Here is a 25,788-nt window from a genome sequence, read left to right on the forward strand (position 1 = left end):
AAAACCTGTTTTAATTTGTAGTTAACATTATTTATAGCACTTCCATCTTTAATAAAACTTAGAGAAAGGGTACTACTTTTTATTACAGAAAATCAATTTTGGATGCCTCCCCATCTAAAACAATTTTGGAAATATCCTTACGACTTTTAATCTGATTAATTATGGACAGGGGTAATTAATGAAATTCATATTTCCAAAAATTTTAAAGAATCAATATAGCCCTACAGCTGCGCAAGAATGGTTATTAGAAAGAAACCGTAACTATATTTTTCTGGTTAATATAAGCAGAACTGCAGACTTGTCAACACACACTCACCACGGATTAAAGTGGGGAAAGAAAAAACATCTGGAAATAATTTGAGAAGCGCATAGACCACGCACGCAGCCGGTGACTGCGCCTGCCTGCTGCAACGGCTGCTTAGCACTTGCTGGCCCAACATAGCAGCGCAGCCCCTAAGACAAATGAAAAGAATAACAGAGTACGACTCTTTTGTCAGAATTCACTGGGGCTTATATATCGTATTCATATATGCGTCAATTGTTAATCTAATTTTTTTGTTCTTCTACAATTTAGACGTTCTTTAAAATAAACAGAGTAAGAAAGGGTGGTTGCCAATTCTGAAATAGATAAATATTTGGAAATTCTGGGAAAATCTGGAAAATTTGCATCTGTCTTAACAAAAATTTGTAATGAATGTACTTCAAGGGTATTTGGGGGACGAGATGTCAGTAAGAGATACTTATATCATCATTACTTATATCATTATTATGTTTATCATTATTATTATTATTATTATTATTATAATTATTCTTATTATTCTTATAATTATCATTATTATCATTATTATTATTATTATAATTATCATTATCATTATTATTATTTTCATTATCATTAATTCATTATCATTATTATCATTACTACAATTATTGTCATCATTATTATTATCAAAATCATTACTATTGCTGAAATAGCACTGAACACTTACTTTATCAGAAGTCTTTATCAAGCGCTCTACAGTAATGCAGCATAATTACCCTGGCGTTATTTTCACAATTATTAACTTGATTACTACTGCTATTATCATTATAACTCTCCTCATAATCATCACCGTCATCATCATCGTCAGTATCTTTATCATTACATTTTCAATATCACCGTCACCATCATGATCATTAAAATCATTAAAAAAAGCACCTACTTGGCAACTTTTGGAGGTCCTGCCTTTGAAGGAGACTTTGGTGCAGACTTGACTGAGCTCCCGTTAACTTGACCAGGCCTATTATGGTAGTGGTAAAGATACACAGAAAAAAAAGAGAACATAAATAAGTATGCCTTATATATTGAATTGTCGACATGTAATTGAACATTCGCATTACAGGCATAGCTGCCTTGTGAATCATAATGCTAAGGAACATTTTGTTTTCATTTTTCCCTAGACCTACTTTATTCTGAATCCTTTTTGTTTCGACACTTTCACTTAAGCCCGGTTCACACTATGCGACTTTTCAAGAAATCACATTTTCATTAATTGAAGTCCCAAGAAGGAAAATGATTTTATTTTAAGTTTGGCATAATGTAAGGAATGCTAAAATCTTATTTTTACTTTGCGGCAAGCCCTGTTCGGAGTCGCAGCCAATGATGACGTCATTATGATTTGGATTTGTTTTTATTTATTCAGGGAGGCTTGAACTGGACTGAATTTTGATTTCAGTAGTCTTTCCACTATTTTGAACTCTGATCCGTAAGATTTTACATTTGGAATGTCCATATCAAAATGTTATCACAATTTCTTTGAAATTTGGATCGCAACGAATCGCAGTGTGAGCTGGGCTTTAGGGACAAAGCTGCAATGTCAAGCATGTCTGTCTAGTTTCTACAGAGCAAATCCATCCTTGTGTAAGAACAAAAATTTGGGAAAGTAACTTTTCAATGAAAATCTGTGTGTCCTATCTAAACCTGAGCTTTGATCTAAAAATAATTTAAGTGATGCAGGAGTTGAACCGATCGAAGGCCAATGAAGGTCATTGCTATGGGTACTCTGTTGGCTGGAATTGATCCTCTTCTCATTTGCCCTGGAGTTTTTTTGTACTCTCCCTTTTTAAAACTTTTCCCCATTTGTACTGTAATATATAGAAATGTACCCTATGGAAACGTGGCCTAGTCCTAAAAATCTAGAAGATTAAGGCCTGGTGATGAAGTCATCTTGTTTACATTATCGCCCTCAAGAAACAGTGAATTCTATTGGGATATGAAGTATTGTCTTCACAGTAGTGATACCCACCTTTTAAACTGTTTAATACCAAAAATCAAACAAACATGAAGGCATGCAAGTGAGAGTTCAATTCGATTGCGTGTTCTTTTCACAATAAAAATCAATTGTTGAAGTATCAGATGCAGATGAAAAATATGTTTCAAATATTGGCAATTTTCTGAGTGGATTGTTGAATAGGATAACATTTGGCTTATAAACAACAAGTCCCAAATAGCCATTGCCTAACTTAATGCAAGCCTGCAAAAACCCAGATTCGGTCAAGACTCTTGACCTAATCTGGACTCTTGACTCAAGAGTCCAGTGACAATAATATTAAACCACTCGTAAGAAAATGAAATCATAAGAAAAAATAATTCACAATCAGTCCAACTGCAGATTATAAAGCAAAGCACCATAACCAACAATACCAAATCATTAAATTATCAAACAAAATTTTGAAAAAAAGAGAACAATGAAACATACAGCTCAATATTAAGAAGTAAGTAATCTTAATTACATAGAATAAAGTTACAGGTTTGCTGATTTTATTTTCTCAACACTTTATTTTATCAATAGAACTTTAAAAAAAAAATTTTTTATAAGGATAAATTCATTTGCAGATGTAGGAACTATTTTAAAGTTTTCCGTTTCACAGCTTCCACATTTTACTATTCTAAAATCTTGGTACATTTGAAGAAAAATTTGCAATCAATTTCTGAAATGCATCTGGCGACAGGGGGTGAAAAATTGACTTTTTACAGCTATCATTGATCTATCAGTCATATTGTGAGAGAAATTGTGAGAGAATTGTGAGAGAAATTTGCAATTGATTGCAAATACTTTCCTGCAATTGAGTCGCCCATACTTAAAAACAGCTTTGTGAAATGGTACCCTGCTGTCAAAACATGATCCAAGATTTCGAGGAATCTCAATAATGTCTGACAAGTTTGTTTAAAAATGAAAGATGTCACCCTCCCCCCTCACTCATCTGGTTTTAATTTAACGCTACTTCGACTACTCAATCATCGCTCTCCAGCTTTATACTGAAAGGAAGCAAGTAAAAAAAATGTGACAGTAGGGCCCCGTTTTACAAAAAGTTATGACTGATCCAATCAACGTCAAGTACATGGAAATCCATCAATATCATAATTTTTTTCTTTAGGAAATTTACACAATGTCCTTTGAAAACAAAGAGAAGCATAGCATACTGAATTGTCAAGAGAACAGTGAATGTATGTATATACATCATATCTAGAAAACATTTTGAAGAAACATATATTTCAGACGTTGACTTTAGTTTTCCATTCATTGGATCAATCATAACTCTTTGTAAAACAGGGCCCTGGGGCCCTTTTCATAAAGCCTCACAATCCATGCTTTTTCTTAATTAACCCACCTGGGGGTTGTTTCACAAAGATTTAAGTATGACTTTGTTGTATCTCATTATAAAATGAGTCCCTGCTGTTCAGAGCATAATGCCTAGGGTGATTTACAACATCAGAGCAATACCATATGCAGGGCTCGAATTAAGAATTTAAAGGGGCAAGGCCATTTTTTAAAAGGGCATTTAAGGGAAAGGGCACGCAGTTTTCACTTTATGGGACATCCAAGGCCACCAAAAAAAGGGCATCAATAATAAATGCACTTTTCAATGGGGCACATGCACTGGATTACCGCAGGGCACCAAGGCCACAGCAAAAAGGGCAGTTATTTTGGCCTTAAGTCTACAAATATTTGAAAGGGCATCAAGGCCATTTCTGAGGGCATCTAAGGCCATGGCCTTGGATTAATTCGAGCCCTGCATATGCCTTGCCTAACATATCAGTCATGTCTCATGGAGCATCTTGCAAGTGATTTTCATTGACAAATTTTCTCTCAGCCACTCAGATACAAGAATTTCAGTAGCTTATAACAGTCGTCATTGAAAATCACGGACTATATATTTTGTTTCATGAAAGTTTTCCCTTTTTATGAATCTGCCCCCTTTGTCTCGTGATCAAAAAACGAAAGGCTGAATTAAAAACACATTCTTCCCTAAGGGCAAAATCAGTTTCACGTGAAAGAATGTCAACACTGCAAGATGCAAAGTTGATAAAGTAGGAATTGCACACAGTTAGACAGACACTACACTGTAAAAACACTGTTTAAAATTTGAAGCACTTTGTTTAAGCCCATCACTGTAACATGTTAAAAACAAGTTGTTTGAAAATTTTTAAACAATTATTTTAAAGTTTGAACAACTTGTTGTTTAGAGTGATGAATATATATGAATTATCATTTGCATACTAAAAGCTGAACGCTTCCAAAAAATATTCAATGAACATCACACAAATCAATCAAATAAACCAAAATAATGTATTCAGTCCTTGAATATCAGATAAAAAGAAATACAACAGAAACACTCTCAGAAAATCATCAGACATGCTTTCTAGAGAAAGTCTTTAAATGATGCCAACAACAAAGTACACACCCTTCGGCAATTAGAATTACAATAAAAAGTAAAAACAGTGATGATTATGATACTGAATGATCCCAGCAACAAAGAACAAACACTTGTGCATTAACCATTGCAATCCATAAATGAAAACAGGAGGGGAAAAAAATCATGTTTTAGAATAATGCCAAAACAGTAAAAACACAAATAACAAAACCTTCTGTATTTGAAATTACACACTGCCATGAAATGGGTGAAACTGATTTTACTGAATGTTGCCCCCCCCCAAAAAAAAAAAAACATAAAAAACAAATGGGAGAACAAAACAATCTGCAATTAAAGCAGCATATCAAAAGTAAAAACAGTAGAAATACCCAAAGAGGGGAAATAAATAAAGAAAATATCCATAACCTTTCATTGTAGACCAATCATATGGGCATCAAACTCTTTGAAAATCTAAAGAATTGTCTGAAAATGTTTTTAAAAATCAAAGGGTATTTTGATAATTTGTATCCTCACTAGTTGTGAGAAGAGCACTACTACATGAATACATTAGAACTAGAAACAGAAAAAATGTCTTGATCATTCTCAGAAAGCTAACAGCATGAACTAAAACTGAAGAACCTTAAAAGTGCACTTGAAGATTAAAAAATCTTCATAAGTCATGAGCATAATTCTATCATGAACATGCGCTGAATAGCTATTTCAAATTCTATACATGCTGGAATGGTTCATTCGAGAATGGTGGTGGAATGTACGGACTGCTTCCAAGGGAAACAACCTACAAATCATAAGACTCGAGAATGTTTTTAATGACATGAAAATAAATACATCAAAAGCCATGCATATTCTAGAATTACAGTTATAGGTATGTCGGGCAATGTTGGCTGAATGCTGGCATGGGGGGGTATGAAAAACTTGAAGTGTCTCCAGCACAAGGGGCATTCCAAGGTCAAAGGTCACTTGGAACGAATAATGATCTTATGAGTAAGAGTCAGTATTAATGGGATGGTTGACAAGGAATGTGCGATGGACGGGAGTTTGGTTAGGAGAGCGGTACGATGCTTCAGGATAGCAAGATGCATGTTGAATGATATCCGGGGTAGATGTGTACCAACTCACTCAATAAACGACAAGAACCAAGGCCTCAAGAGCAGAATGAACAACAATGATTTAAAAAAGAAGTCATGCTTCTTACCAGCCTCTGTAAACAAACAAAAATCTATCCCAATACAATGAGCGAGGTCCTTTATTTTTCCAGTGCCAAAAATTCTGGATTATTCGAGCCGAGAGAGGACTTGGCCAGACGAAGGAGCCTTACGCAAATTACTCAGTGTGGATGGTAGATAAGGAGGGGAGGGCGGGCAGGGATAGAGAGCATTGAGCGGATGGGTATAGGCCAAGCATAAAAGGCCACGGCATAGCTGCCATACCATAGGGGCCATCTGCTGCGGTGTATCCGTGTACTATCATACATGCTGGCATTCCGACCGATTGCCAATTTGCAGCCGTGTCACTCGCTAAAAGAGACCCCCCTTACAAACACATTGGGCACATGCCATGGACTTAGGAAAACATTTGTTTTTATGTGGAAAATCACTTAATTCGGTCAATCCCTAAATTGGCAATTATAATATCCTACTATGCACTTTATGTGACCCATTAACTCAAAATCAATGCATCTTATTTGTACAAAAAATCAGCAACATTTCAAATCAAAATGTGTTTCTTCCAACCCATTTGCTAAATGTTTGCAAACTGAATTCACTTATCTCTAATAGCAAGAAACATGTTTGGTAAATTTCTGTAAGATTATTTATGACCGAGGCAAACCTATTACTGAAATGATTTGAACAATCTTGTTCAATGAGCGGCAAGGGTATATCTTTAAGCACATTGATAAGCGATGACAGATGCAAGCCTTGCCATCATTATCTAGCTATCAATATCATCGTAAATGAATATGGGGTAGAGTAAGGTATCTCATAGACTGGGTTTAAAGGAAAGCAGGAAAATTCCTAGAACAATTGCGTGCTTATGCTTTTTTGTTAAAATAGGCAACGTTACATAAGTTCATGACTTCATGGTCAATGCTATCTTGATTTCACTAATTAAATAGATATATTTTTCATTTTATTGGATGTTTATTCTTATATTGCACTCTGAAAAATAATGGAAAGTTGTTTTTGGTTTTAACTTCTTAAATATAAATGACCAAAAATGAAAGATATACCTAATAAAACCATTTTCCGAGAGTAATTTCACAACCATTTTCATTCTTTTTGAATACTTTAAAACTCAAAGTAGTCTTAAGTTCATTTTGCTATAACTTACCCACTGAGTCGGTACGTTAAGCACAGTATGAACTTAAATCCCATGTAGTGAAACAACTTAGATAGTAACACATGGGACTGTATCAATTTATACTACAAGAGATAACACATACCAAAAAGGGGACGATTGAACCCCTTGATCCTCCTTGAAGTTCCCAGCTTTGTCAGGTTTATGGGGACATGGCAAGGGGAGAGGGAAGGGGTCATGGAGGGTGAGGGAAAGGGATAGAGAGGACAAAGGAAGGGTGATGGTGGGGGGGGTAGGGAGGGTTAGGGGAAGTGATAGGGAGGATAAGGGAAGGGGTGGGGAGGGTAAATGGAAGGGGCAGGGAAAGGGTAGGGTCTTGGAGGATAAGGGAAGGGTGGGTGAGTGTGTGAGGAGGGGTAATGGTTGGGTAGGGGTGGGGAAAGGGTCAGGGAGGGTTAGGGAGGACAGGGGAAGGATGGGGCAGTGGTAGGGAGGGTGAGGGGTAATGGTAGGGTAGTGATGGGATGGGGGAAGCAACGAGGAGGGTAAGGGAAAGGGAGGATAAAGGTAAGGGTGGAGAAAGAAAGATGAAAGGACTGGGTGGGAAAAGGGTCGGGAAGGGTGAGGGAAAAGGGATAGGGAGAATAAGGGGTGGGGTGGGGAAGGTAAGTGAAGGGGCATGGAATGGGTGGGAAAGGGTCAAGGAGGGTGAAGGTAGGGGTGGGGAGTGGTAGGGAGGGTGAGGGGATGTGGCAGGGCATGAATAGGGAAGGGGGAGGGGGGACGCTTACAGAGAAAATTCAGTTGGCAGATCATAAAAGAGACCAGTGCTCGTATTTATGTCATACACATTTGCCTGAATGTGTAATGACAGGCAACAGGAAAGAAAGTGAACTACTTCTGTCATTTATCATTTGAAAGTGTCATTAAATTCTTCATACTGATATTAATATACATTTTTTTAAAGGTTGTCAAGCAAATTCATTTTCAAAATTTTGTCTACATTGAAAAAGTTTTTTTAATTGCTAGATTAGGTTTGTACCGCTTTTTTTCATTACACATATTTCTTATAAATTTGGCTTGCTAAAACTTTGCCAGGACACAACAATATAACATTTCTTCCACTACAGATATCTCTAAAACTTATTGCTTACTGCAAATATTCAAGTATGGGATGATAATTCCTGACTTGACCACAATTCATTAGCATTGTTTGAATTTTTCAATACTTTAGAATTTACTATTTCATTTGGTATAATCTTTACAATTAATTTCTCTTCAATATTTCATTTTTCTATCATTATTATCATTTTATTTGATTCATTCCTTAAAACTAATTCAATCATCATTTATATAGCTTTATACATTTATTAATCATTTATTGGTTTACTAATTTACTTATTTCTTTATTTATCAATTTTGTTCATTCTCATTATCTATCTTTTCATTCGTTCGTAATTTTGAAGTAAGGGTACTTTCTCAATACAGGAACAAGATCACCTATTCTTGATGAAGTGAGGGCGACAGGCACTTAAAGTTTGAGCAAAGATAAGTTTAAGTTAACCTATTTAATGCTATGAGAATACCTAACTATGTTTTTAATATATATATTGACAACATAAAGCAGATGCCCAATTAAATTTGATTTACATTGCAGACATATCAGTGCCTACCATTTGATTATCTATACATTCCAAATTGGAATGTATGTTATTTGATAGATCACATCCCATCACTAAACTGCAACACGTCTCCCACCCGTTTTGTCGCCTTTTTGTTTAGTCTCATCCCCTGTGGTCTAATATTAGTTAGCCAGTTAGCCTACAACTAATTCATCAAATAACTATTTGGTCTAACACCACTTAGTGTATATGAAGTCAGGTTTAACGTAGACCACGGTCTAACTTTGTGCTAAAAGTATGGGGAGCCAAAATTCAAAATTCTGTTTATATTGTATATTTCTTATGTTTAATATTTTGTTTCCTTTTGCTTTCATAATGAAAAAAATACTTCAGTTATTATTCCCAGACAAATATGAACAATTTGGGTGTCATGAGTTAATAAGTTCTTCACCTTGAGAGGTGGAGAAGTTCTCCTGTGTACCTTTCATACTGGACACTTTCCTCTTCGCCGGCAAAGCTTGCCAGGGAAAGATGCAGTATAAAAGGGGTATGAGATGAACATAATATTCAGTGAGAAATGGTGGGGGTGCAGTGATAAATATTGATATTTATCACAAGGTTGGAGCAAAAATCCCTTCAAGAACAATGTACCAAATGAGAAGTATAAAAAGAAGTTTCAAATAAACTAAAAAACATATATTTTGACTGTTAAATGATATTTTTACCAATGGTATAAGTCCCCAATGTTGAACACATTGCAATGCAGTGGGATTACCTACACGTGTTTGGCATATCACTATACATGTATACAATCGATTTCACAAATGATCCTTTGATTATAGTCATAGGTCATTTTATACATCATCTGGTGTACTAATGATGATTAATGTATATACTTCACATCACCTGCTCAGTGCAACAGGGGCATTAAACTATAAATGTTAAAGTATAGAGGAAGTGCCCTTTTGCAAGCAAGCAGAAAATGAGACAAGGTCACTATTCTCAGAAGATGGATTGATACTTAAAGCCATCTTGTATATGATTTCATTCATGACATTTATATGAACTGGGGTCCGTTGCAGAAAGAGATGCATTTGAACACAGATCAAAAAATCTATCGCAAGTCCCAAATGCGTGCTGTTGATTGGTTGGAAATCAAGTTGCGAATGATTTTTAGAGTTGCGATTGATTTCAATTCTTTCTGCAACGGGCAAAAAGGAATTTGAATTACATGTGCAAAATATTCTTTCAAAGTACATGCTATGCACAATCTAGTTTTTCCTTATGTTAAGTCTTTATAAGTCTAAAACATAAATACCAAGTTGAGACTGAATGTTTATCTATGTTGAATCTCCTAGAAACTTGGGAAATAACGTAAATTATTAAAGACAAATATAATTGACCGTTGAATGCGTGGTGATGCCTACCCCCCTTCCGGGGGGGCTCGACTGTACCTATAGAATAAGGGTCTGTACTTTCAACATGTTTATATTTCTCCTGGGTCTTAGAAAACTGCATTAACTAAGACAATAAAATTTACCTACCTACCTACTTGTCAGGTTGGACCAGTTTTTTCCATTATTTACTGGTCTGAACCTAAAATTTACTGCTCACCCAAAATAAAGGGAAAAAAGAGAGTTTATTTTTCTGTTTATTATTGCCCCCCCCCCAAACAAGCAAACCCCATAACAGTACACACAAGATTCTTCATGAGAGACAATTCTCTCTTTTTTTAAGTTACCAGAGCCATTTTTATAACTTCCAAAAGAGGAGAAAATATAATTTTATCAGTTTTATAGATTTTTACTGGTCATGTTGGACCAGTTATTCTGGTCTGGACAGCAACTTTCACTGGTCTGGGACCGTTAGACCAGTGCCAGTGTAACCCACTGCTACTAGGCCCAAAGGCAGATAAATTCTATGGCTGAAATCACTAACAATATCTTATAAACATTAATTTATATAGCGCGGCTTTTATATGGATATATTCAGCTGCACTTGTTCAGAGCTCTTTTTACTGTCTACACAGCATATTTTCTTAACTAAAGAGATATGTTTTTAATTTTGATTTGAAGAGAGCCAAGGATGGAAAGCTTCTTATATCGATTGGCAGGCTATTCAATAGTTTGGGGGCAGCATGTGCAAATGCATGATCACCAAGTGTGACTTTTGTTTTGTGAAATGGGATCTGAAACAATAGTTTATCTGTAGAACTTCGCAGGATTCGACTGTGTGATTGGGTTTTAAGTTTAAGTAATTCTGTAATGTAATGTGGGGCTTGACCGATTAATGATTTATATACAATTAACAGAATTTTGAATGAAATTCTTTGACGTACAGGCAACCAGAGGAGTTATCTCAGAAGAGGCGTCGTGTAACTGAACCTCATTAATAAAACATGTATGAAAAACTCATGCAAAATGGGTCTTTGTTTGGTACAATAATAATTTTAACATAGGAAAAAAATAAACACCAAGGCCAACTTATATGAATAAATGTTCTGTAAAATGCTGGTATGATTTCAAAATACTCATAAAATTGGATATGGATGGGACCAAAGGAGATTCCAAAAGCTTACCAGAACATGCATACAGAAAGATTCACATAATTGTTTCAAGGTACAATTATTTTTTCCATCCTCATAAGAGAAACACACAGATATACTAGCAAAAACAAACGAACATACACAAAAAACAAAGAAACAAACAAAAATAAACAGGCTAGCTTGATTCTGGTATCAAAAAGGGAAAAACGTGTTTAACAAGATTTTCAAAAAATCTATGTAAAATGGAACCATTGCAAATCCTTGGATTGATTCAATGGATAAAAATGGATTTCTTTTGAAGAGGTAAAACTTTGTTTTCAAGGATTTTTCAGAAAAGCGCAATAGATTTTCGAGCAAGTATATTCCAACTATTTACAAATTTACATGCCCGACAGTGCAAGCGCTTCTAAAATGTTATGTAGCACCCTGCTTGGGCAAGCTGAAAGTAAGACTAACCCTGGTGTCAAAGTTCATCAACAGTACCATCAGAGTTTTATTTTTTTAAATCCTCCACTTTCATTGTTTGAAATAATTATCAAATAACTTATATTCTGCCTTGATTGGTCAGGTATAATTGCAATGCAAAGAGAATAATACAACTGAAACACAAGCATCACAAGACCCCGGTGGTGTCTGAAAACAAGACTAGATGCAGGTTCATTTGACATGGGGCAGATCACTGCAGGCAGATACTAATATTAAATAAAAACAAACAAATCCAATCAAATATCAACACTTCGATGGTGATCAAAGAAAATAAAATTATCATGCCATATTTACTTTGTTGTAGCCGTCGACGAACCCAGGCGTAGCAAAAACATGGTGACGGACAAAAGAGACACCCAACGACGCACTCTCTACGACGCTCTACACGCAGAAAAAACAAACTGGCTATCCAATTAACCCCAATCCCGACGGAAACGACAGTAGCCCCCTATCCTTGGCGGCCATCTTTAGAATGTAAAGGTTCATAGCACGGGAGGAAGGCAAAGTCTTGAGCCATCATCCCCGCTGCTTTTAACTTTTTCGCAGCTCCATCTTCTTCCCCTCTCTCTCATATCAACCACACATAACCAAGATGAGCGCTGTGGGAGCATCTTGGGCCGTCAATCACCATCCACATACCAATCTACCCAAGGGGGCAACGTCATTAAACTCAATTTCAAAGGCATTACCTTTTCCTCATCTTTTCCCCCTGACCTATTTATCTCCACTGCAATGTCATCACCACCTCTCGCAAGGCTAGTTCACTCTAACTCATAAGGGGGCCCCCATAAGTGACGGGGAATGACTGCATAGAAAGGGGACCCTGGTATATTACCGTCTCATCTTTCAAAATATGATCCTTATTTTCAAGATCGAATGACCTTCTTGACAATCGCACAATCAGCATACAGTCATCACAGAATCGAACTCAAGACAATACATAGACAATCACCACAAAACATATAATACAATGGCTTTGGGTTCGATGTGAAACAGAAAATCTGTGAAAATTTGCTTTCTTAAACTTAGATTAAAATTGGAACTTTGCACCAGCACCAATTTGTACTTGTGCTCTTGCAGAAAGAACTTCCTTCAAGTCTCAGTTCTGAAAGAAGAGACAAGGTTAATATGTTCCATTTAATGGACAAACTCCTCTCTCTTCTGAGCTTTCCCTTTGGAAGAGTTTTGTTAAGAAAGCTCACAATGGAGGCGGAGGCGCAACAGCCTGGAAAAATTCCTTTCACTTTGCAGAAAGCTCTGCACATCTGGTGATAACACCGATGATTGATGAGTTGTGTAAGATAACTCAATTTGGGAAACCCTCGATGAACAATTAACAACATTACACAGCCATGACAGCATCATCACTGGCTCAAACCCAAACACAGAGGGCGGCATGCACATTCTGCACAAGGACATTGTGGAGTTTGACAGGTAGTGATGATGACATTGACTCGATCAACTTCTCACAACAGAAATATGAATGAAACTCTGTTCTGGTCAACATCGTTAGAGTCATAACTGTTGGTTTGTATCAGGGAAAAGTAAGATGGGGGCTCATGGCAATTTAGCCCAAAATGCTCAAAGGTTCCCTAGAAAATAAAAATAAGCCCTCAAAAATCCCAATTCAATGTGATGTTAAAGTTTATCCACTGTCATATAGTCTAATATTTACGAAGTCGGTTGTAAAATGTAGCCACTGAAAATTTAAGAATATATAGTTTTTGCCTGATTTGTATTGAAAAAATGAATACTTAATGATCGATAATTCAATCCTACATTTCAATGTCAGTTTATGAATAGTTAGGATTTTTACAAGTAATCTTTCTCTGTGAAAACGGATCACTGTAGAGGGTTAAGGACAGAGAATTGTAGCACTTCATGGTTGCCAACATCAGAGGATAAAGCCCAAGGAAAATTAGAAGTAAATAAAGTTTTATCTACAGGCATCCATTCATGAGATTTGAAGGAGGGTGCCATAAACTCAGTGCCACACCCTGGGGTGGAGCAAAGGGGGCACATACTCCCCCCTCTCCCCCGGCCTGCCTTAACCAAATGATCTTTTGCATCCTGTATAAGTGATATTGACCCTTTTTATTTTCATCAATAAAGTTCAGATTAGAAAATGCAACAAATGCAAATTGGTGCCACCCCCTTTTTTTGCCAGTCAAATATTTTTTTTAGAGAATGTGACCCCCCCAACAGCAATCTATATCCTGAATCCCCATCAACAACTTTACAATCAAACATATCTATAAATATTTACTGATCTTGAACATTTCAATTATTGCTGGGGTAAATATCATGAATTTTGGATTAACAATAAGACAAAGGGTATACAAGAACATTTTACACCAACAAAAAATATTTCATATCAACTCCACACCATCAATCCACTCCACATGTAAAACAGCTCATCCAGGGCAATGCCATGTTTTTTTCCTCTTAATTTCATCTATGAGATATTCCACATGATTAATTTTTATCTTTTTGTATTCAATAATTGCGCATCATCTGAATAACATGAATCTAGCAAGTTCCAGAAGTTGGCTTGCACAGGCACAAAAGCAAAAGAGCAGTTCAGAAAGTTATTCCCAGTGATTAGACATAGAAATGATAAGAAAATGTTGTTCTAAAATAGGAAGAATAAGATAATGAATGGAATAAGAAAGATTCTTCTTTGAAAAAGATTAGAAAACATCTTTAAATTAAAGAATTGTTTAAAAAAAATTAAATAAACAAATAGCCCTAAGAAAGGAATAGAATTGCCCCAAATGGTAAAAATAATTTTTTAAATAAAATGAAAATAAACAGAAAATAATTGGATACGCCTCTTTATTTTGGCTATATAGAGAACAAAAGGTTTTTACAGTAAAGCAGTAATGTAATTTTACAATGCAACATTGTACATATTGACTTCATAACAACAAAATTAAAAGAAGTTTTTTTTTTTACTTTTAAGAAAAATTAGATTTCAGAAGTTCCTTCAAGATCCTTCCTAAAAGGTACTACAACTATATAAATATTCACACAATAAGATCCTAAAATTAAAATCATTATCTTTTCCATAAGTTCTAATTAAAATAGTTTTTTCTTCATATTTCTACTACTTCTAATCTTTATTCAAGTATATACAGTGATCTTATTATGTATTTCTATTTGATAATAGCATAAAACAACAAATAATGATAATTCTTAAGCTTACAATCTGAGGGGATACTAAATGATAAATACCTGGTTACACAAAATATACAATCAATTGTGCAGTAAGTGTAACAGTTGAAAGCCTATGGAAAATCATATACAAAAAATACTATCAATAATGTTGTAGATATTAAACAAATCTGTTTGTGATACATCCCCTGTTCAGATGAATGTCATGAATAAAATAAAATATGGTTTCAAAGACAGATCAAAATAAAATAAAGAAGATTATATCAGACCTATATCCATATGCTATATCTGTTGGTCACTATTATACTACATGAAAAAGAAATGCTACAAAAAGAAAATATCTTCATTGTCTATATTCACCTCTCTGAAAGAGAAAAGGAAAAGATAAAGATTCACAAAAACAGGGAAATAATGAAGAAATTCATCCCTTTGAACTGAATGAGATTGTGTTTGTTTACCAATAAGGACATAAAGTTGCCAATAGCAAGAAAGGGATTTTTCCATTGAAATTAGAATATGAGGAATAGAAAATAGAAGTATAAACTAAAATGAATTTTATGTCATTTATGTATTTTACACATTGAAATGATTAGCAAAAGACAATGATGATATAAAGTAAAATAAAATGAAAAAAATACTACTAAAAATAAAATGTTCAGGTTGGGAAGTCAAGAAAATCAGAAGTGAATTCATTTTATTAATAATAACAAAGGTAAAGAAAAATAGTATAAATATGAATACCCCATAGCTAATAAATAACGTAAATATATAAATAATAATAAATAATAAATATGTATATTACTTTTAGAAAACATTTCCTTATAGAATTGATGATTATATATTTTATAATAAATAAAGAATAAATAGACTATTTCATGTATAATTTACAACAATAAGAAGAATCACAAAAGGAGTGTGTAAACATTCAGTTTCCTTTGAAGACTAAATTATACTAATGAATATTCATGACAAGGGTTAGGCGAGAAGGCAAGCAAATTGGTGATAAACATATATTTGCATACTAATGCAATGCATATGCATGAGTCTACTTTAGAAATAAATAGACTGATTCATGTACACATATGATAATCAACAAAAATTGCAAAGCGGTGAGAATAGATGCAATTTCCTTGGAAGACTGAATACTAATGAATATTCATGGAAGGATTGGGCTATAAGGCACAGGATGGGATAATGATACACATAAATTTGCATACCAGTGTATAGGCATATATCTAATTTTGATTTTAATCAAAACCATTTATACATAAATATAGAGCATTCAATGCCAGCATTCAAAACTTGTAGGTGGGATAGTAATAAAATGCATATATATTGATCATAACTCAAATTGCATGTAGATATCATATCTGTGCAATATTGCCACGTATGCTATACATTCAATTGGCTATAACATTGAGATATAGATCTGTCTTTTGTGAAAATGTACAATATCAGGCAAGACTTGGCATTCATCAAGTTTGGCAGTGCAGACATAATAACTGATTTCAAGAAAGGACACATGTATGAGATAAAATGAGGCTGCAGAATTTCAGGATTTGGATAATAAAGGTTAAAAATCATCTCACAGATGGCATGAGGAATTTAAGGTACGGTAATGTGCTCTTCTCCAGGCACATTCACTGATAAGTTAAAGAAGCGCACTTGACCTTGATTATGTCCTGAAAAATTCAAAAGATTACCAATGAATGTTAAGTACTCTACAAACTATCATCCTGTAAGCAGGTGCTTTGAGTGCATATTTAAAGAAAAAGAATCACCCATTTCCGAGGCTATGATATAAAGTGCATAAGCTTTGTGCAGTCAGCAGTACTTTTGAACGGATACTCTCTGACCGCTGGGAGATCATATTGACAACTGAAAACTACTTCAGCTGTTACATGAAATGCAAGACTGGTCATAGTCTGCTGGGCAAACCCTTCACTCGAGTTAAGGGTCTGAATGTGCAGCCTACTCATGCCTTGTGTACTGAAGGCCTCGAAACAGCAAGTTTTGTATGTGCTAGTCTTTGCGTGGAGACAGAGAGACACACTTGTTGATCAAAGTTTCAATCAGGGTCTGTGCCTGCAGACTAGACTGGTCACATGACAGGATTCAGCAAATCAGATTTCTGCAATAAGGACCTGAGTGTAAATCTTTGCCAACTGTACTCTTTCAAATGCAAAAAAGAGCTAATCTAGTCCCTAATTACACTCCTATTGGAGTGATAGTAAGGATCAATCCCTTTGGAGTGAACTATAAAATAGAGCTTCTTCTGGAGTGAACTATGCATCATTTTATGCACTTCAAGGGGAATAATACTCATAGCTATTCCCCATTATTACAGATCATACCTATGGCTATGTATCATAAGGTTTACTTAACATCAATATCATGTGAAACGGTACAAAGCGATGCCATAAGAAAAAACAATGAATACAAGAACTCTAAAACATTATTGCTAAATATTGCCTATTGGCCAATCAAATAGCACTATACTGTTTTGTGAAACAGGGTTGGCCAATCAAATAGCACTATCCTGTTTTGTGAAACAGCGTCTGGATTCAGGATTGCCAACAATTTTTTTTTACTTATTTGGCAACCGAAACAAGTAATGAAAGGTCACAAGTCTAAACAGTACTGAAAGTTCAATGGTTAAATACACACATTTAGTAATTTCTTTGAAAGAAAATATTACACAAGTATTTGTGACACGCAGTCGTTCATTGCATTTAAGTTGCATTTGAAAAGACCATTTCCACTCCTGAATACCATTTATATCTACTTGACTTTGGTAAACAAGGAACCATTCTTTTTTTTTTACTTATGTGAACTAGGAATCATTCCTTTCAAAACACAGTTAGAGATGAACCTTATGGTATGATTAGACCTTAAATAAAAACAATTTTACAGCTAAACCCTGTGCAAGTAAGGTCAGTTAGACCTTATGCATGTACAGTAACCACTAGCCCTTGTGCAAATAAGGTGCAAGATAAAACCTATGCCAATGGAGTGACCAATATACTTTACTGAAATAAGACTGCAGATGGACCTCATGAAAAAAAAGGTCCCAGTTACATATTATATAGCAAATGAGGTGACAGATGCACCTTATTCAAATAAGGTTACAGATCGACCTTATACAACAAATATGGCAAATAATACAGCACATATTCCAGATAAGAATCAGCTTTGCAGATCTATAGAACTTATTCCAATACAGATTGAACTGAAATAAACAATAACCGCCTCCGAGATGAATACCACAACTTCAAAAAAAGAGGGTTTATTGGAAGTTAAAGATAGGTCCTATAACAATTTGCCCTCCGCAATAGACAATAACAGAAGAGATGAAAACTTAACCTGTTGGCTATGGGAACCAGGTGATACCTGTACAAGGTCAATGGGCATCACAGAATTCTGCTGTCAATAGGTTAACTCTGTTAAGTCAAAAGCATCTCATATGCACTTACCACCAAATTGGAAAGTATTCCAAAATAATACTTACCCTGGCCATCTGAACCACTCACCCCTGCACCACTTTCAAGTATTTCTCATACTTCTGTCTATTATATCCCCATTTCTAAAGTGCCCTCTGCCCCTCCCCCTTCCCCCATTCAACTGTCCCTTTTTTACTACTGATGGATGTTTAGGCTTTGTTCAAGACTTACTGACGTTGGATGCGATTCTTGCAGGATTCACAGTACAGCAGCTCATTGATAACAAAGAATCCTGAGGGGGAAAAAGGTGCGAGAGAGTAAAACATATTAAATTACGCTCAAGTATAAATTTCATTACGAAAATAAAAATAAACTCCGTCGCCATGGCTTTTATGCTTTTTTAATAAAAAACAGGAATGAACTCCATAGACAGATGACTCATCTTGGTCCTGGTTTCAATGGATGGATAAAATTTGGATACCATGTGAATATAATGTGATATCCTGAAATAAATCCCATTAGTTTTATAGAATGCATTGTTTGTGAAAAAGAATTCAAGAAAATCTAATTTAACAAATAGCATCAACTTAAGTAGAAGAAATAACCAGTTGTCTCACGATGTAGCAAACGTAGTACTACGTTTGCTACATCGTGAGACAACTGGTTATTTCTTCTACTCAATCCTTCACCACGATGAACCTCTTCCACATCTAGCATCAACTTAATCAATAATGTTTAAACTTGGAACTTACAATGGGTGCTTTTATTTTTCTGCAGGAATGATGGAAATGAATTTCCATTCATTCTAATAATAATAGTAATAACAGCATTATTTGTAAAAAGCTTACCACAAAACATGTCTTAAGTGCTTAATAAACAATAGAAAGAGAGAAGGAATTTCGGCAAAAAAACATTGGGCAATACATGTATAGTTCACAGTAGACTGTAGACAGTTGAGTGGCTGCATATGCTAAAGGAAAGGGCTATTTTACATAAAAGTAGGTTTTCACATGGATTTTAATTTGTCTGTTGAATCTGCTTGTTTGATATATTGAGGTAGATTGTTCCAGAGTTGTGGGGATGCCGATTAAAAAGACTGTGAACCATAAGACTGGGTATTGGTGGCAGGAACTATTAAGAGTGATTTGTGACATTCTGATATTCTGATATTAACTTTTGAAGAAAGATTGAAGCTGATTTTGTCAAACATTAGAAGGTCATAAAATAAGAGTGCTTCAACTTTGAAAATAAGAAATGAATTGTAAAGCATGTAAAGGTAAATACAATAAGCAAAAAGCAAAGTACCAATATATCAGATTGACGATATTTTAATTGCTTTAATACAATATTTCATCCAATGTAAATTCAAAATTAAATAATGATGATCATAATAATTGTTGCTGCTGCATGAAATAAGCATGAAAGCAAGTTCAGGTAACTAATTAAGCAAAATTTTCACATGTATAGTAGTTCCTGTGGAAGTATCATAATTTGAATTTGACACTGTTATTGTATTTTCAATTTAAAACACCAAAATAATATCTAGTTGAAACCTGATTTTATGGAGCAAATTGAGCAGACTAGATATGTAAATGTGTAAGTTAAAATTATAGAATATTGCATAGAAATGAAATAAAAGATAAATAAAAAAAGCAGTGACATGAGAGATATAAAATATTTATTCATGGACTTTAAAGACTTATAATTTATGTAGAATGTAAAAAACATAGCTGAATCATATATACATGTATACCGGTAAACATTTAATTCTGATCAATATACACAAGTGTGTTAAGCTGCAACATGTTCTGCAATTACTGCATTTGATATTAGATTATGATGTTAAATATAAAAGCATATTATGAGGAAGAGAGAGATCCGAGTATACAAATAATACACATCTTTTAGAACATTAGTACCAATTTTACACCCGAGGTAACTTTGGAACAGTTCTTACATGTCTGAGGTGCAGTCAAGGGTATTTGGACTGTATCAAAAATATCAAGTGTGTGTAGTTATTATAATGCCTTGGCAATGCATATCAACATATGTTTTATAAGAAAGTGATATGGATCCTTGTTATTTGTTAAACCATCTTCAAGTCAAAACCATGACCGGACAACAGAACTAATCCCAATTACACTTGTACCGGTCATTAGGAAAATTTTCAGTCACTTGATAGATTTTGGCCAATCATCACAAGTTTAAATGATGACATCATCATAGAATAATCATGATGTCATGAGTTTGTGGTGCAGCTTTAGATCCGTTTTTACAACCTGATTCATAATATAAAGCTCAGCAATGATTAATGCAGAGCTGCCAACCTTTAAAAATTGAGTAGTAATCCAGTAGCTCATAAGTCATAATTTTCAGATAACAGTAGTAATTTCATATGCACGCGTAGTACCGGTAATATAACTTTATTTGAAGAGGTAATACAACAGCATCCAATGTGCAGAGATGCCAACTCTACAGGATAATTGTCAGGAACATTTTCCCAGGGTGCTACATAACTATTGCCCAGTAGGGCAAGTAAATTTTCAAATAATTGAAATATACTTCTAGAAAACACTGCGTGTCATGATAACATGCGCGCAGCGATGAAAACAAAGAGACAAGATTATGTGTGACATGAACATTATCACCTGCCTTCGGATGAGTTTGCCACTGTGCAATGTATTTACTACATGTGCATATCAAACACGCAAACCTGTTCATGCTCAAAAGCATAATAACTAAGGTCAAAAGCGTAATGTCGTAATTTGACACGAAATACGTAGTAATTATGACTTTTTTTTAATAGTTGGCAGCGCTAGCGTACCTACGGGGGGGGGGGGGGGGGGCAGGGGGGACAGTCTGCCCACAACCCATGCAAAGGTCGTATCCCTGCCCCCCTGACAAGCTTGAAAAAACTTTTTTGCCCCCCCCGACGAGCTTGAAGACCTTTTTTTTTTTTTGCTAGTCAAATTTTTTTGGGGGCGGACGGTTTTGCCCCCCCCCCTGTGGAAAATCCCAGGTACGCCACTGGTTGGCAGCTCTGATAATGGGACTGTATTTTATGGTTGAAATCACCCCCATGATTGATTGCTATTAAAGATTTAAATTACAGGACCTTGAAGTATTGTATGTATAATGTGCATCCATTAGCTAAATAGGGTACATGTTTAGTGGTTGATGAAATGTGAAAATAAAATAAAAAGATTTTAAAAAGTAGAAAGTGAGAACGGAAGCCCCGAAATATACCATCAAAGAGAAAAAGAAAAGATATAATTAAACATAATGAAAGAGAAAGCAATTAGTGCTTCCTTATACATGATAAAGACATCCTCATGTTAGCTGAAGCATGGTTAAAGAATAAAAACCTTTTCAACGTATTGAAATAAATCATAGTGATGTGGTATTAATATCGATATATGGCGAGCTGAAGCCCTATAAGTACCCCTTGAAGCGAAGTGGAAAGTGATTTATTAGTCATTAATGAACAGGGGAGCGTTTCATGAAACAAGTCATCAGTGATGTTCACTGACAACTGTAATAAGCTACTGAAATCCTTGCATCTGATTGGCTCAGAGCAAACAACTCGGCGAAAATCACCGAAAAATGGCTTCATGACACGCTCCCCCAGGATCAACCATGAATGTAGCTCCTGTGATTAATTTCAGAGGTTTTGTTTTACCTTCTCCCTCGCCGCCGTCTGTGGAGGTTGTAACAAAATATTGAGCAAAATTTATCTCGTTTCAAGATTATAAGTCTTCATTTATGTTATAAAATCCATAAAGTTACATAAGGCGCCCATTGCAGAAAAAGTTGCACTCAAACGCACATTTAAAAAATCAAACGCGACTTGATTTTCAATTAATGAAATGTGCATATTTGGGTTTTGCGCTTGATATTTAAAAATCTCTTTCGGCAACTGACCAAAGGTAACTTTGTCTATAAAGTCATATCTGTTTGACTTACGAGAAATTTGTCTCACAAAAGCTAATTTATGTATAACAAGTTCAGTTCTATTGAGATCATACACTCTCTGTATGATTTACTTCATACATGTTTAGAAGTTTAAATTTTTAGCTGGTCAACCACTTTTGATTATTAACAAAATCTGATCACTCTATCATACTATGAATCCAATTTGATTGCCGATATCTTATTAATTGACAGCATTCTATTACTGACTACATCTGATTATGAAACCCATTTGAATATATCTCAGTGATCATTAACCCAAAAAGATTGTTAACCCATATGAATATCAACCAAATAATATATGAACCCCATATCAATCCTTTATATTAACCCTATCAAATCATTAACCCCATATTAACCCTTTATGATATTAACCCTATAAGATCATTAACCCCATATTAACCCTTTATGATATTAACCCTATCAGATCATTAAGCCCATATCATCCCTTTACGATATTAACCCTACAAGATCATTAAGCCCATATTAACCCTTTATGATATTAACCCTATATCAAAGATCATTAACCCTAAATGATATTAACCCATAAAATCATTAACCCCATATGAATATCAACCCCATAAGTTTGTAAACCCCATATAAATATAAACCCCATAAGATCATTAACCCCATATGAATATCATCCCTTTACGATATTAACTCTACAAGATCATTAACCCCATATTAACCCTTTATGATATCAACCCCATAAGTTCGTAAACCCCATATGAATATCAACCCCATAAGATCATTAACTCCATAAGATTATTAACCTAATAAAACACGAACTCCAAAAATCATTTACACCACAAGATCATTAACCTCATAAGATATCAACCCCATAAGATAAAATCATTAATCCCATATGACATTATTCCACATAAGATATTTACCCTATCACCCCACCTGATATCAATGGGGCGATTTTCCTTCGTGAGATACCAAGTACTTACCTTTATTGCGTAGAGATGTGCCACATGATTCACAGGTAAAGCATTCCGGCATAAGGGGTTTACCGCGCACCTTCACAAATGGACCCCTGTATACGTTGAAATGAAATATTGTGAATGGTGAAACAAAATTATGTGTTAGTCATAATAAAATAGTGAAGGATCATTCACATATGATAACTGTACTTGATTTTGTCATGTATATTAAAGGTCAAGTCCATCCCAGAAAAAATGTAGATTTGAATAAATAGAGAAAAATCAAACTAGCATAACGTTGAAAATTTCATCAAAATTTGATGTAAAATAAGAAAGTTATGACATTTTAAAGTTTCGCCTATTTTTCACAAACCATGATATAGTGATATGCACAACTCAGTGACATGCAAATGAGACAGGCGATGATGTCTCTCACTATTTCTTTTGTTTTTTATTGTTTGAATTATACAATATTTCATTTTTTTAACAGATTTGACACTAAAGAACAACTTGACTGAACCATATAATATTAAACAATGCCAATTCCACGTGTTCAGGGAGAAATAAATCTGTTTCACTTGACAATGTGGAGAAAATTAGAACATTTCATATTTCACATAATGAAATAAAAAAGAAATAGTGAGTGGATGACGTCATCAGTCTCCTCATTTGCATACCGACCAAGATGTGCATATAACTATTTTGTGAAATTAAGCGAAACTTTAAAATTTCATAACTTTCCTATTTTACATCTGATTTTGATGAAATTTTCAGTGTTATGTTTGTTGGATTTTTTTTATTCATATCAACTTTTTGTTGAGGTGGACTTGTCCTCTAAAGCTGCTTGAAATTTGGCTTGGAAGAATTCAGGATTAATTAATAATGTGCGTGTGTTTTGGGGTGTTTTCTGTTTCCCTTTGGCAGACTTAAAAGGAAAGTTCATCCTGCCAAAAAGTAATTGTAAAAATAGCAGAAAAAAATAACACATATTGATGAAGGTTTGAGGAAAATCCATCAAAGAATAAAGAAGTTATTAGAATTTCAATTTTTCTTTATTTGTAAAAAAGTCATATGCGAGCAGCAATCCCTACCTAGTGTATAGCAAAAAAATAATGAAATGTCTTATCTTTCAAAAATTGAAAAAAGTTTTTATTGCAGTTTTAGCATATCAATAGATAAATTATTTCACACCCTCTCCTGAAAGATATAAAATATGATAAATCACGAACCATTTAAAAATTGAAATTTATTTTACATGACAATAGGGCCGTTGCTTGTATATTGTTGGCACATAATGGTCTAGTGTTTCTGACTCTCGCCTTTCAAACAGAGGGCCGTGGGTTTGAATCTTAGCCATGGCGTGTTTTTTTTTCGACCCAGGTCAGGTGAAAGGGTACATGGCTCTCGCCTTTCAAACAGAGGGCCGTGGGTTTGAATCTTAGCCATGGCGTGTTCTTTTTTTTGACCCAGGTCAGGTGAAAGGGTACATGGCTCTCGCCTTTCAAACAGAGGGCCGTGGGTTTGAATCTTAGCCATGGCGTGTTTTTTTTTCGACCTAGGTCATGTGAAAGGGTACATGGCTCTCGCCTTTCAAACAGAGGGCCGTGGGTTTGAATCTTAGCCATGGCGTGTTTTTTTTTCGACCCAGGTCATGTGAAAGGGTACATGGCTCTCGCCTTTCAAACAGAGGGCCGTGGGTTTGAATCTTAGCCATGGCGTGTTTTTTTTTTTCGACCCAGGTCATGTGAAAGGGTACATGGCTCTCGCCTTTCAAACAGAGGGCTGTGGGTTTGAATCTTAGCCATGGCGTGTTTTTTTTTCGACCCAGGTCATGTGAAAGGGTACATGGCTCTCGCCTTTCAAACAGAGGGCCGTCCGTGGGTTTAAATCTTAGCCATGGCGTGGTTTTTTTTTCGACCCAGGTCAGGTGAAAGGGTACATGGCAGGATTAATTCTTTGAATGCACTGAGCGCCGGTAATAGTAGCTCACGTAAAAGCTGGGATAATAATAGCAGCACTTTGCATCCTCAGGCAAAAAGCGCTATATAATTCCAGCTATTATCATTATATGACGTCACAAATCAATGACTTTAGATTTTTATAATCTTTTATGCATTTTTCTCAAACCTTCATCAATGTATTTTAATTATTTCTTCTATTCTTACCACTTTTACTATTTTTTACTTTTCTTCAGTGTGAACTTCCCCTTTGATAGACAGGGTTGACTGTACATCAATTTGTGTTAAACTTACATAATATTTTCACCACATTTAGAACAGACTGGCAAGGCATTCGCTGGCTGGGCGCCTCCGGATGATGGCTTAGCGACGGGAGCCCTAACAGACCGAGTTCCGCTTGGTCGATAACCAGGTGCAGCGGCTGGTGCTGGGGCCGGGGCTGGTGCCGGGGCTGATGCTGGCTGACCTCCATAATCTGAAGAGATTCGTATATTGGAAGATAAGACAGTGAGACAGAGGGTTATTATAAAAATGGTACTTCCATTATTACAATTACAAGTACTACTTCTACTATTACCACTCCTACGACTACTACTACTTCTGCTACTACTGCTGCTGCTGCTACTACTACTTCTACTCTTGCTACAACTTCTACTACTACTACTACTACCACCACTACTA

The 25,788-nt window shown here is 35.2% G+C and overlaps 1 protein-coding gene across 5 annotated transcripts in view; it reads right to left on the bottom strand.

Annotated features, from left to right (window-relative positions):
• Positions 1–25,788, bottom strand: part of LOC121431963 (PDZ and LIM domain protein 5-like) — a 104,088-nt gene that overhangs the window by 20,053 nt on the left and 58,247 nt on the right. For 4 of the 5 annotated variants that reach the window (XM_041629762.1, XM_041629761.1, XM_041629760.1 and 1 more), the window contains exons 6-10: positions 25,402–25,582; positions 23,177–23,262; positions 21,934–21,951; positions 18,486–18,546; positions 1,200–1,277 (exon numbers count right to left, since the gene is read on the bottom strand). In XM_041629762.1, the coding sequence (XP_041485696.1) occupies positions 1,200–1,277; positions 18,486–18,546; positions 21,934–21,951; positions 23,177–23,262; positions 25,402–25,582 (424 nt within the window). The remainder of the gene's footprint in view (positions 1–1,199; positions 1,278–18,485; positions 18,547–21,933; positions 21,952–23,176; positions 23,263–25,401; positions 25,583–25,788) is intronic. The other variant, XM_041629759.1, reaches the window with a different exon arrangement.

This window comes from Lytechinus variegatus, chromosome 18 (genome assembly GCF_018143015.1).
Source record: "Lytechinus variegatus isolate NC3 chromosome 18, Lvar_3.0, whole genome shotgun sequence".
Taxonomy (NCBI): Eukaryota; Metazoa; Echinodermata; class Echinoidea; order Temnopleuroida; family Toxopneustidae; genus Lytechinus; species Lytechinus variegatus.